The 14,518-nt window shown below is 49.0% G+C and overlaps 1 protein-coding gene across 2 annotated transcripts in view; it reads left to right on the forward strand.

Annotated features, from left to right (window-relative positions):
* The first annotated feature begins 819 nt into the window (after positions 1 to 819).
* The window catches only part of CADPS2 (calcium dependent secretion activator 2), a 2,357,592-nt gene continuing 2,343,893 nt past the window's right edge, over positions 820 to 14,518 (forward strand). For both annotated transcript variants that reach the window (XM_086966845.1, XM_086966848.1), the window contains exon 1: positions 820 to 1,295. In XM_086966845.1, the coding sequence (XP_086822971.1) occupies positions 960 to 1,295 (336 nt within the window). In that variant the 5' untranslated portion in view covers positions 820 to 959. The remainder of the gene's footprint in view (positions 1,296 to 14,518) is intronic.

Genomic DNA, 14,518 nt, shown 5'->3' on the forward strand with positions numbered 1-14,518 from the left:
ATTGCGGCGTGTTTCCTCTCGCTTTAGGTCCCGCATCCCAATCTTGCTATTCCGATGGAACTGGCAGTTTAAAATCAACTGCACTGTTATCGCCAGAACTCCGTGCACCGCCTGAGCACAAGCCTGGACTTTTCATTGTGAAGCTCTAAATTGAGACAAAGAGGAGAGGAATGCAGGACAAGGGGCATGGAGTTGTTTACGTGTTGGGTTAGAAGGGGTTTTGTTGACACTAGGCTCCCCGACGCTGGCACCCACTTATGACTCGGGCGAGGTCTGTCTTGTCGCACTGAGACCCAGGGGAGGGGGCTGACAGGTTTCACGCGCAGAGGAAAAAAGTGCAAAAGTGAGAGTGACATGAAGGCGGGGTCTGTCATGCAGGTGAAGCGGGCCCTGGCGTGTCACAACCTGAGTCCAGGGAAGCACGCATTAACAATGGATTGCCGGCGCAGCTGCAGCGGTCTGACAGGTGCAAAGCGCGCACTGTAAACGGGGGCTGTTCATCACCGTCCCGCGCGCCCAGGTACGGGACAGGCAGTGGCACAGGTGCGCTCGCCCCTCGGCTTCCCTTCCACGTGTTGCTTCTTGTGGACGCTACAGGTCCGGCACCTGTGTCGACTCTGTGACGTCACGGGAGGCGGGGAGTCCGGCGCTCCGATTGGCCCCGTTGCAGAGGAGATGCAAATGCCCTGGTGAGGGCAGCCCTACCTCGGCGCTGTCCTGGGCCGGGGAAGGGGACGAAGAGGCGGCCGCGGAGCTTGACGTGTCCTGGGGGAGTGAGGTGCGCATACGCGGGCCAGGGGAGCAGCGAGCCGTCTCTGGAGGAGGACAGTCAGACCCGGGACACACCGACTGCGGACCTCCCAGCAGCCCTGAGGGGGTGAGACCAGAGTCTGCGGAGCTGCAAGTGTCCAGGAACTGAGCTCGACCCTCGGGCAGCAGCAGCAACAAGTGCCGGCACCATGCTGGACCCCTCCTCCAGCGAGGACGACTCGGAGCTGGAGGGAGAGCGCCCACCGCCGGACGCGGTGCTGCTGGCGCCCAGCACGGACCTGTCGCTGGCGCCCCCAGCAGCGGTGCGCGAGCCACGGGGGCCCGGGGAGGGAGGCCCCCCGGCCGGCGGCCGCTGCAGCCCCAGCCCCTCCGTGCGCAGCGAGGGCCGCGAGGAGCAGGAGCGGCTGCAGCGCGAGGAGCGGGAGCGCCGGGGCCGGCTGCAGCTCTACGTCTTCATCATCCGCTGCATCGCGCACCCCTTCAACGCCAAGCAGCCCACCGACATGGCCCGGCGGCAGCAGAAGGTGAGGGGCCTGCCGCGGAGCGCTGTGCTCCCCTGCGTGTGGTTACTGCCCTGCTTGTTGTGCCAGTGTCTTCACTACTACTACCCACATGTTACCTACTGCACCTAAACCGCTGCCTCTGACTACAGCACACAAGTACCGTCTGCCACTCAGTGCTGTGCTCACCCTGCTTGTGGTTACTACCCTGCTTGTGCCAGTGTCTTCACTACTACCCACATGCTAGATACTGCACTTAAAGCGCTGCCTCTACCTCTGACTACAGCACACAAGTAGTGTCTGCCCCTCAGCGCTGTGCTTCCCATGTGTGTGCTTGGGGCTACTGTACTGACTGCTTCTGCAGTGTCTCTAACCCTGCCCCTGCTCTACTTGCCACTTGCTTAAATAACTATCGGTGCAACTTACTGTAGCACAAGCGCAGCCTTCCACGGACTACTGCACTTGAACGACTGTCTGTGCCCCTGTCCACAGCACACGCACTGCTTACGGACGAGCACTATACCGCCTCTGCTTACTGTCCTATTCCTGTTGGCAATACTGTATTGCCCGTCCCCGTGCACTGCACTACCCACCACTCACTCCTGTGCTTGCACCTCTCTCTCTGCCCCCGAATACAATACCAGCCCTACCCTCCACCGCGCGCTGCACTGCCCCGCCCCTGCGTGAGCCTCTGGTTACCGTCCTGCTTCTGATAGTGCTTACTGTACTGTCTCTGCCACCACTGCTCTGCTTTCGCATCCGTGCGCTCCTGACTCCTGGGCCGGCACCGTGCGCCTCCTCTCCTCTCCTCATTCTGCCTGTCTCCTGCTACTACCCTAACCTGCATGTGCTGCCCCCTGCCCACCCCGGCCAACCCCGGCAACTCTGCACAAGCCTATGTCACATACTCATTCACACATTCAACTCATCACTTGTTTGCTTTTCTGTGACCCTCTGTGTGCTGTCCTGTCCCACTCGTCTGTAGCCCGGGGCTTTCCTACCCCTGGTTACCTTCAAGTCTCTTGAGATCAGTGGAGACCCGGTGTCATGAATGTGCTCGGGTGTCGCACTCGCGGCCTGTGGGGCACTTCTAAAACACAAACTGAGCTATAAAGCAACAGACCACTGGTGGGAGTCTGTACACCTCGCTAGGGGGCAGAGCTGGGGGAGGACGCTCAGCATTCTGCAGTAAGGGGCAGACCCCCCCTCCCCACCACCACCCCCCGGGGGCCATGTGGTGCACACTAGACGTTTCTTGGGCCCCGGGTGCTCTTCGGTTCCTTCGGAAGCACGTGCACATTGCTGCTCCTCCGAGCTCCGTCAGTGTTGGTGCAGATCTTGAGTGCTTTGAGACACAGCCTTGGCTTGTAGTTTTTTCCTTCGTGCGTTTCATTGTCTCCCTCGGGCCGTGCAAAGGCTGCCTCTGGGGCTGCATTGTCTTTATCAGATCCTGTATTTTTTCTGCCAGGTATTGTGGAAGCCACTTCAGCCCACTGTTGTATAGCCCCGCCTGCCCCGGCTCGGCTCCCGTACTGCCGCTGGCTGGTTCCTGCCCCCATCACCATCATTGCTCTCTGTGCGTGCATCTAGGATGGATTACACCGTCCAGTTATTTCACCCTCTTTAACCTGTGTGTAACGGAAACAATTCATGTGGGTTTCTGTGATACTTATGCAGATCCTGGAAATCCAAATGCAACCGGCCAAGTCGTTCTTTTTCGCTTAGGTTCTTCACACTTTAGAGCCCCTTGTATGCACATTCCCCTTGCTGCCTGCTCTCCAAGCACGAGCAGCTCCAGAGGCACCTTGCATCCATCTGTCCCAGAACATGGGCGAGCTACAGAGTCTCCTGGGAATGTACTTGTGCCTTAGAAGTGTGCAGTATCTCCATACTCACTGCTATAATGCTTGCAACCCTTGCAGCTCCCCGTGTGCTTCCCCGCTTTTTATTCTGATGACCCCTGCAGCCCCCGTGTGCTGCCCCGTCTATTGTGCTTGTGACCCCTGCAGCCCCCGTGTGCTGCCCCGTCTATTGTGCTTGTGACCCCTGCAGCCCCCGTGTGCTGCCCCGTCTATTGTGCTTGCGACCCCTGCAGCCCCGTGTGCTGTCCCGTCTAATGTGCTTGCGACCCCTGCAGCCCCATGTGCTGCACCGTCTATTGTGCTTGCAGCCCCCGTGTGCTGCACCGTCTATTGTGCTTGCAGCCCCCGTGTGCTGCACCGTCTATTGTGCTTGCAGCCCCCGTGTGCTGCACCGTCTATTGTGCTTGCAGCCCCCGTGTGCTGCACCGTCTATTGTGCTTGCAGCCCCTGTGGGCTGCACCGTCTATTGTGCTTGCAGCCCCTGTGGGCTGCACCGTCTATTGTGCTTGCAGCCCCTGTGGGCTGCACCGTCTATTGTGCTTGCAGCCCCTGTGGGCTGCCCAGTCTATTGTGCTTGCAGCCCCTGTGGGCTGCCCAGTCTATTGTGCTTGCAGCCCCTGTGGGCTGCCCCGTCTATTGTGCTTGCAGCCCCTGTGGGCTGCCCAGTCTATTGTGCTTGCAGCCCCTGTGGGCTGCCCAGTCTATTGTGCTTGCAGCCCCTGTGGGCTGCCCAGTCTATTGTGCTTGCAGCCCCTGTGGGCTGCCCAGTCTATTGTGCTTGCAGCCCCTGTGGGCTGCCCAGTCTATTGTGCTTGCAGCCCCTGTGGGCTGCACGCCCCCGTGGGCTGCACAGTCTATTGTGCTTGCAGCCCCGTGGGCTGCCCCGTCTATTGTGCTTGCGACCCCTGCAGCCCCCGTGGGCTGCCCAGTCTATTGTGCTTGCGACCCCTGCAGCCCCCGTGGGCTGCACAGTCTATTGTGCTTGCAGCCCCCGTGGGCTGCACGCCCCCGTGGGCTGCACAGTCTATTGTGCTTGCAGCCCCCGTGGGCTGCCCAGTCTATTGTGCTTGCAGCCCCCGTGGGCTGCCCAGTCTATTGTGCTTGTAGCCCCCGTGGGCTGCCCAGTCTATTGTGCTTGCGACCCCTGCAGCCCCCGTGGGCTGTCCAGTCTATTGTGCTTGCGACCCCTGCAGCCCCCGTGGGCTGTCCTGTCTATTGTGCTTGCGACCCCTGCAGCCCCCGTGGGCTGTCCAGTCTATTGTGCTTGCGACCCCTGCAGCCCCCGTGGGCTGTCCCGTCTATTGTGCTTGCGACCCCTGCAGCCCCCGTGGGCTGTCCCGTCTATTGTGCTTGCGACCCCTGCAGCCCTGTGGACTGCCCCGTCTATTGTGCTTGCGACCCCTGCAGCCCTGTGGACTGCCCCGTCTATTGTGCTTGCGACCCCTACAGTCCCCAGTGTGTTGCACAAGTAACTAACATGGGATTACCAACATTACTCTGATTTCTATGGGGTAATTGAAATTCTGACCAGGCCTACTTCTGAGGCCGGCCACATCCAGTGACCCACTTTTCTGCGAGTGGGTCTCAAGTGCCACTCGCAAGCATTCCATAGCCCCAGAGCTGACAAGTTCAGTGCCAGAGTCTATGTGTTGCTGGCCGTCACATTATCTGTCCAAGATTGCTGTATAGTACATTCTAGTGCCAGGAGTCGTTATTGGACTAACCGCTATTACCAACTTTTTAGGTTTTGAGTGTCCTTGAACAGGACTATAGAGGACAGTTCTTGAGTGACCTTACTTCAAGCAGGAGAGCAATCTCTTTTCATACTAAGAGCGTCCAATTTCCAGACGATCTCCAGGCACTGCCCCTATGAGCCAGTTCCTCATCCTTCCCACATGCCCAAGCACATTACTCTTCTTTCACTCTAGACTCTGTGCTGTACCTTTATTCACTTGTCTAGATCTCCCCCTAAAATTGGCACTTTGGTATTTACATTTTTAGGCCATTCGTTCCATACTCAGACTCAAACATAGATGTTCGATTTTTGTCCTTCTCACAAACTGAATATATTGTAGCATTGCTTGCAGGACCAAAAGCAAAATGTTATCTTTTTGGCATTGCATGAATTGTTTCTACCAAGAAGCAGTAGTAATTTCTCACCCTAACCCCTTCGCTGCGGCAGGAATTCTGCCGCAGCGCTAAGGGGGTGGGGTGGCCGAGCGGCGCTCGCATGCTCGTGACGGAGACGCTCCGTCACGAGCCGCGGTTGAGCTGTGCTCGTGACGAAGCGGTTCCGTCACGAACGCGCCCGCTCAATGGAACACTCAGCGCAGGCGCGAAATTCGTGCCGCGCAGGCGCGCCGAGCGGGCCATGACGGAACTGCTCCGTCATGAGCACAGCTCAACTGAGGCTCATGACGGAGCGGCTCCGTCATGAGCATAGAACGGATCAAATACGTCTCGGCCCTTCTCATAGGCCTCTGCAAAAACAGACTTGCTGCGCAAGTCACTCTGAGATTTCTTGCGCAGGAACCCACTACCCAGATCTCGCATTCCTTGAGAAGCATTATGGGATCTGCTTTCCTCACACACATGATCTTAATCTTAAGACTCCCAGCTACTTTTCTCAAGTTATTGGTGTCTTGAGTAGGAGTGGGTGAAATGTTTCATTCCGCCGTGAAATTTGGCGACTCCGCATTGCTCTTGTAGCACGGAGTTCCAGCCAAATTCTGTCAATCGCTGCATGTCAGAATTTTTCACCGCAAGGCTCTAGAAATGCAAGGGAAATTTGGTGTCTTCCCCCAGTGCATTTTTCTTATGAGGGCTGTTGCAGTCAGAGGACACTTTGTGCACCACATGATGGTTCACCCTGATTTGTCACCTCTACTGGTGCTAACTTGTTGAGCAACATGCATATTTCTTGCTCATTGGTGGAACTGAGAGTAATCTCCCTAGTCTTGAAGTTCACATAACATGATTTAAAAATCCTTGCACCCTATATTTGTAGACGTGCACTTTTCATAGTTCTTTCTGAAGCAAGGCTTCTAGAGTTTATAAAACTCCTCTGATGGGTATCTGGAACACACTTTATTTATCTGGCTTCACATGCCCTCTAAAACAGTGATACTCTAAGTACACAACAATGCCAATAGTGAACTAAGGGGTACATCAGTTGCTGTGTGCACTCTTTGGGTGGTCTCTGTTCCTATTCTACACAAACAAAGCAATTGTTTATTAATTAAAACACTGGAGAATGTTTTGTACACCACACATACCGAAGTCTTGCATTTCAAAGTTCTCTAATGTAATTATGGAGAAAAAGGAGGGAAAGTGAAATTAAAAAAAGACCTAAGATCACACAATTTGGTTTAGTGGAGAAACTGAAATTGAGCTCAGGTCTTCTGGTTTCATATTGTGCAGTTCAACCATACCATACCAAAAAATGTATAGAGCACTCGACCACCACCAACGGCTGTGTCCCAGCGCTAAATGGTCAGGCAGGTGGAAGAATGACGGGCTAGGGCAAATCAAGCAGCCATGTTTCTAATGCTTTCCTAAAAGTAGATTCCAACTCTGCTATACGCCAATCCTGGATTCAGAAAAGCATGGGGTGTGGAGAAGCATCTGAGAGTTAGATCGTAGGGTTCTGTTCTGATGGTGTTACTGGAGTCTCTGTTTCATATAGCCTGGACCTCTATCTCTTGTGGCTCTAAAGGAAAGAGGCAGTGCCTTGAATTCAATTCTCCTTTTCACTGGAGCCAGTGAAGGCTGCGCAAATGAGGGGAAATGTGATGTCGGAGAGGCACATTTCTTATGAACTGTCTGCAGCCAATGGGTAAGATAGGCAGGGAGACCCAGATACAAGCTGTTGGCATAGTCCAGCTGAAATGTAATAAGGGCATGGACAATAGTGGCCCAACAGTCCATTGGCAGCAGATGGAGAAATCTTCGCAGGGTTTTAAGTTTCCAAAAACATGCTCTGGAAAGTTGGCCTATCAGGGCCTTGGCTGACCATTTCAAATTGAATTTGAAACCCAGATTTCTGACTGAAGTGATAGGCGTGGGAGGAGGGTTGAGTTGCATCGGCCACAATAGATCAGGCGGTGGGGGTGAAGGTTGATTCCCCTTGCATGCTGATGAAGGTCCACAGCCGTAATGCACTACAGTGCTCGTGTGCTGAAGACGGCTGGGGGCTGTCATGACCGCACCCGCGATCGGAATGTGCAGCACAGGCGCAGAATCGCAGCAGCATGCAAGGGGTTAAAGAACATCGCCTCTGTTTTGTCAGCATTACATTTCAGGCAATTAACCGTCTTCCAGGAAGCGATCTTGGTTAGGCAATGCCTTAAGTTGTCAAACGCAGCCTTTGCAGTGTCTTTAAATGAAAACACAAGCTGAGTGTCATCAGCGTATGATATTATTCTCATTCGACAGTGTTCCACTACAGATGCCAAAGGAGCAAGATAGACATTAAACAGGGTGGGGCTTAATTCAGATACCTGAGGTACTCCACATACCATGGAACAGGAGGAGACATGGGGGCGCCGAACGACCTGCTGAGGCTGCCCATCCAGAAATGAGTGGAAACAATTTAAGATGGTCCCAGAGATACCCAGCTGCGCCAGTCAGTCTAAAAGAATCGAGTGAGAGACAGTATCAAAGGCTGCAAACAAGTCCAACAGCACAAGCATGGCACAGCTTTCTTGGTCTAGGGATTCTCTGATGATTTCCGCCCCCTCCAGTAGAGCCGTCTCAGTACTATAACCCGTCCTAAAGCCCGACTGGTAGTCATGAAGAAGGTTATTGGACATTGGAGAGTGGTCTCTGCACTTCCTTCTCCAGAATTTTTGCAGGAGCGGGCCGGAGCAAAATGGGCCTAAAGTTCTTAAGTATCCCAGGATCTGCATCTTCCTTTTTAAGAATCAGCAGAACAAATGCCTTTTTCCATACAGAGGGGTAGCTACCCGACACCAGAGATGCATTCCAGATGACATTTAGGTGAGAATTGAAAAAAAGAGCCATCAGATAAAAAAATCTAGCTGGACAAGGATCACGAGGCAAGCCTGATTTGGTTCTCACTAGGTCTAGCAGGTACAAAGCCGGGCAAAAAGGAGCCAGAGAGGTGGTTAAACAATCCTCTGACACCGAGAAGGAAGAATATATAGATTGGACCTTCTCCTGGAAAAAATTGGACAGGTCTCTACCAATGTTCCCTCTAATTTCTGTGTTTGGTGCTCTCTTGTAACACGCACACGTCACTTTTCTCTTGTAACACACTGTTTGCTACCTCTCACGTTTTGTTGGCTTTGATACTTGCACAAGTGCCACCATTGCCTACGTATAATATGTGTATAAAATGAGAAATAAAGTTAAAGAAGAACAACCATGGGAGAAAAGGGGGGGGTATTATGTCTAGACAAGTTGGACAAGTGTCTGATAGCAACGTTAAGCACATTGTCCTGTGGGTAGAAGAGATGCCGGGGTGGCTCAAAATCAGGCTGTTTCATTAGCGCATTTTATTCGGTAGTACTGAATTATTGCTTTAGTGCAATAGAATTGTGTGTAATGTGCAAGAGGCAATTTAAAGTAGAGAAAATAAGCGAGGTAGAGGGAGATCATGCGCCAGTGGATGGAGGGAATGTTCAAATAAACCTTGAATACCTAACACTGAAGATCTATCTGGAGAATTAATAATATTGGTAATAACATAATTTTGAAAGCATTATGTAATACTAAGTAGTGGTATTGTAGGTAGGTTATCGGAGTGTGTAGCAAATGTGAAGGTTGTTAGCTTAGAACAGGCAGCACTCTCAAAAATAAATAGCATGATACATACTGTGGTTTGTCCAGACTTTGAATAGGAGCCCTCATATAGCATGATTGAAGTATCTGGTAAAGCACTCATAACTTCCGAGGCACTATACCATTTTGGAATAAAAAATATTATGTAGAATGACTAGCTCCCTTGTCCAGTCTCAACAGGAGTAAACAGGAAATGTGCCATTTTTTCTTCATCCTTCATTGGGCACCCTGGCAAAGACGTCTTGAGGAGGGCAGATATGAATAAGTGATGGGGGAGCAAGGACTGTACATCCTGATACTGGTGGGCAAGAGATTTGGAGCGAGCCTAGCCTTGAGAGGGCCTCCTGCTCTGGACAATGTCTACCTAGCATTAAACAAGCTGTGAGTGGCAGGACAGTGGAATACAATGTGGGCAGTGAGGGAACTGGAGCTTGGTAGATTTTCTCAGTTCTTATTAGTGTCATTATACCTGCTTGAAAAGACTTTTGTAACATGCACACGCCACTTTTCTCTTGTAACACACTGTTTGCTACCTCTCATATTTTGTTGGCTTTTGATACTTGCACAAGTGCCACCATTGCCTACGTAACGTTTGTTCTTGTGCCTGAGTGTCTGCCATATATTGAAGTATTATACCTCTAATTGTACTTTGTTTTCTCTTGTAACCTGCACTCTGGTCAATTTTTCCTCCTGTAATACACAGTTTTCTACCTCTTGTATTTTGTTTGCTCACAATTGTCACTTTTGCCTCATGTAACTTAACGTCTGCTTTTGTAATTTGTTCACTTGTAATTTTCTCCTCATGTATCATTACTGTTCCTATTGTGAAGCGCTCTGACGCCTTCGGGTAAAGTCTGCACTATATCAAAATGCATAAATAAATAAAAATAGGAAGGGCGGTGTGACGCAGCTGACCACCCCATGCAGAATGTCAGGAGGGGCCCATATTCTCCAGTAGCTCACAGATATACGTTCATTGGCCTGGGGTTGAATAGGGTCACCACTCGAGGGTTGTGAGGCCCCTGTATGTTCGCCCCCAGGTGATGTTGTTATGCTATTAATGCAGGGTGCTGGAACCAATGTGCAGGGGTTCTCGGCGCTGTCCATGTGCAGCCCACAGCTGTGTGGGGTCGCCTTAAAGTGCTTCAAGGTCTTCTCTGCACTGTTTAGGGAGCTCTCGGTTGCAGTCTCAATTACCAAAGTTGCTTCCTCTAAGAATGCATATTGTCAGTGCACACCTTGGTGCTGGCCCCGCACAGCACTGTAACAATCAGAACACCCCATTCACTTTTTCTCTCTGCAAAATTGCCATTGGAGACCATTGCACACAGAGAATGACACAGTTCTTATTATTTCCTGTATTGCAGGGTCACCAGCTTTATTCCACCTTTTTCAGGTGATACATTCAGAGCTTGAAATGCTGCGTTTTCTTCAATCCATTTATTGCCCGCGCATTTTAGGCTTGACGCTCGTGCTTACATGCATTTATTAAGTTTTCCCATTCATCTTATTTATCTAATTAATCGATTGTCATTTAGAAATGATGCCACTGTCTAAAGGCAACGTTGGGAAAACTGCAAAAATGAATACATTCTGAGGTAGAAATACCACCACAGAGGCTGAAGAAGGGCTATTAAGCAGCTGAGACGGGTGGGGGGTGATTATGAGATTTATTTGCGTACTTGTTGCAGCAGTAAACAAGCTAAAAGCTGATGCAAATCATTTCATTGATTCTACAAAAAAGTTGTGAATAAAAGGTTTTGCTTTTGACAGTTAACGGGCTATTGGGCTGTACGGTGGGATTTATTTCAAGTGCTCACCGTCATTTTTCCCCAGCACCCTCCCCCCCCCCTCCCCCCCCCCTCTCCATGTCTAACTTGAGCTCTCTGATTCGCAGCTCAATGATCTGACGACACTGCTTGTTTATGTTTACTGTGCTTCAATTACCCAATGTCAAACTTTTTATTTTTCCTTTCTTTTAAATTCCTTTGCATTAGCTGGTCTAGCTAAAATAATTCTCTGTTTGATTATTTTGCATCTCACTGAATTACATTGTTCAATATACTACTGTTATTAGGAATGATCTCTTGCATCATTAGGAAATTGTTTTCCCTCTTGCTGCTTGTAGGCCTGTTTCCTAACGCCTGTACAGGACTATTACATCTTTTCACCCTGTTTCCCCCATTCATGTTATTACATCTTTGCTACTTCCTACTCCAACTAGGATTTGTCTTTGTATATCAATATTGGCTCACTGTTTCAACATCCGATCTGGAATGCCCTCTCGATTCACATTTAACTCCTATTATCTTTTATCATGGTTAAGACAAATCTCAAAGTCCATGCATCCATTAAGAAAACTCTTATCTGAAATACCCCAGTTCTCTGTTTGCTCCCCTCCGGGGGGGGGGGGGGGGGGGCGGGGGGGGGCTTCAGGTAACATAAAATATTACTGCCTTCCACCTATTTTTATATCCCCTTCCATAATCTTTTGTGGTCCTGTGAGAAGCCTGTAATTTTTAATTTCTTTGCTCTGTAAAGACTTGGGACATAGTTTCTGATACCCTCAACGGAGTGATGTACGAGCATGGAGTTTAGAAGCTGCTGCTGATGTCAGAAACTATTTGCATCGTGTTTATGATTGAAAGATGAAAGGGCTATTAAAGTTTTAGGTGACAGACAAGAAAAAAAATCTGGTGTATTTGTATCAATTACTTTATACATTTGGGCAAACTTTATTCCACAAGAAATATTTAAACACTGTTTATAGAATGATATAAACAGCAAAATACAGAGAAAAAAAACTATTACGTTTTCCTAAATAATAAAACAGCTGGGATGCATAGTTTCTCCACTGAATTTTCATAGAAAAGTTAATATAGAACTGTCGCCGCCTTTTGAAGAGTTTATAAGGCAATGTTTGGAAAATGTAGCAAATTGATATCTATGACCTTGCCCCTTTTATAATACTAATTTGAAAACCTGGTATAGTTAATTTTGTGTTTCAGTTACTGATTCATATCCCTGCTAAATGTAGATTTAAAGAGTCTTACCCACAATTAAAAATTGTGATTTAATATATTGCTCTCAAACTCTTGCATCAGTCACACTGACTTTTTATTAGAGGTAGATTTGACTATACAAATATTCGTACGCTATTTGACATTTTGAATTTATGTAATAACTCCGAAGTCTCAAAAACTGTACTTAGCCTCGATGTTGAAGAGTCATTTAACAAGATAAGCTGATCCTTTTTGTGCAAAACTCTATTTTCGTGTTTCTAGAAGATTGTGTCTTCTTTTAATGCACTGTATAAAGAAGAAAAGTTAAGTAGATGCTGACAAATGGAATTATGTCCAAAACATTTTGAGGAAAACTAGTCGGGCATTCCGTTATCACCACTTCTCATTTATTTAGTTTTAGGGCCCCTACCTAAACATCTGCAAAACTATCCTATTCTGGAAGGATATCTCCCAATACATAGCTTAACCGCATCGCTGCGGCGATTATTTTTCCCCAACGCGGCTTTTTTCTAAAAGCCGCGTAAGATGACGAGCTATCCGCACGCGCCCCCCGTGGCTGATGACGAGCTGAGCTCGACATCAGCATTGAAGGGGTTAACAAAACTCTAACCTACGCAGATATCTTGCTGTTTCTCTCAAACTGTTACCTCCGTGCCACAAGCTTTGAAAAGTGAAACATACAGCCAGTGCTCAGACCACAAACTCAAAGGGTCATGTGGAAAGCTTAGGCAAACAGCCATTTAAGGGTATCCGGTATTGCAGCACATGCAGTCTGTTGGACCCTTCAAAGACTGTAGCCTTTAATCTACAGAATACTATTAAGAAAGAGGATGGACCGTGATAGATGGGCTAACCTTAATATAATTTATGGTAAAATACCAATGTTATTCCAATGGGTATACTGTCCAGGTTCTTCTACAATTTTAGTTGCATACCACTTTTAATTAAGATATTGATACACGCTGGTGAAGGTGTTGCAATCCTGGTCTCTCACAATCATGCCACTTTAACTCAGATTTTCAAGGCCTCATTTGTTACAGGAACTGTTCCAAGCTGCTAAAATTCGTTCTCTCTTTTTTTTCTTCTTCAAACGACTGTGAAAAGACCCTCTATGTGTACTAGACTGCATTGGAACTATAGACCCATCTTTTGCATACAGGTCGTAGCTAAATTATGTGGGAAATGCCTGTCCCAATGGCTCTCAAATTGCCTAGAAATACATATATTGCTAATGCAACTCAGTTGAGGCTTTGCCTAAGTAAAGGTATGGCAAATGCTCTGGACAGTGTCCTTGACTTTCGGAGGGTATGATGGGATGATGGTCATCCAGCAGGATGGAGCCTGTAAGATCTCTGCAATGCCTCTTGATATTGACAGCTGAGTCCTAATTGACTGGTTGCCAACAGTTTAGATGGGCAGAAATGCGCTTAACAGTTTTTCTTCATTCTTAACCGGATGCAGTAAAGATCGTCAGAACCTTCGTCCTGGGCTGAGTAACATACATCAACTTTAGTCCTTTCTAAAAAAAGTTGTAGCTCATGCTTCACTCCTCTTAGCAAGCCAGACCTGAATGAATTCTAATGAGCTTAATTTGAATGTGGACAAAACTAAAGTTCTGATCTGTGACATGGGAAGCCTATGAAGTGCAGCTTCTGCCCTGATTTGTTGGGGTGCTCCTCCATGCTCTGCCGTTGTCGTCAAGACTCTGTGCTGTCTGTTTGATAAGGATCTTTCATTGGTAATTAATTAAAGTTTGAGCTTGTAAGGCGCACTGCTACCCGTAGGTTTCCTGGCGCTGTATAACGCTGGGGGAACCTATCCTGGCTTTCCCTGTGGGATTGTCCCTGCTGGGAGTCCCCAAGGTGGAGCCAGGCATCCCCGGCGATGATGGGGCCGTTGTGGAGATTAGGCAAGCTAATGCCCAGAGTTGCCGTGTGGGACCCCTGATTAGAGTAGGCACTGAAGCGAGAATTATCGAGTCCTCTGACCCAAGTCCACGGCCCTGCCGCAGGAATTGAACCCTGGTCCCGGCGACTTCTGCTCCCGGGTCTGCCGCCTCTAACTAGTGAGCCACACCACTCCACGGTAAGCCAACTCCGGTCTCGCTGCATGGGTATTCCAATTAATACAGCTGAAAAAGGCTCTCCCATGCATCCCACCGCATATGACCACATTGATTACCCAATGCTACTAACTTGGGCTCCCTTCTAGGACCCTGGGCAAATTAAAAAATATTTTGAAACTTGGCTGCCTTACTGTTTTTGGATTTCATGTTGCAAACTGCTTTGGCTTATGTTAAAATAGAGAATTGAATCCAAACCATGTGCTTAGTCCCTCAGGCCTTACACTGGAGTACTGTTCCTGCTATCAAAACACACATTTGCACTGTACCCCCTCGTGCTCCCTCCAGCCAGCACTATCCTCACACCTTTGGTACCTCGCTTTATGCACATTTACATAGAAGGTCGTAGTCTCTTACATCTGGTCTGTGCATGAAAAAGGGTGAACAAATTCTGCCGAATGAGAACAGGCAGCATCCTATTATTTTGTATTTCAAGTG

Source organism: Lissotriton vulgaris, chromosome 1_1, assembly GCF_964263255.1.
Source record: "Lissotriton vulgaris chromosome 1_1, aLisVul1.2, whole genome shotgun sequence".
Taxonomy (NCBI): Eukaryota; Metazoa; Chordata; class Amphibia; order Caudata; family Salamandridae; genus Lissotriton; species Lissotriton vulgaris.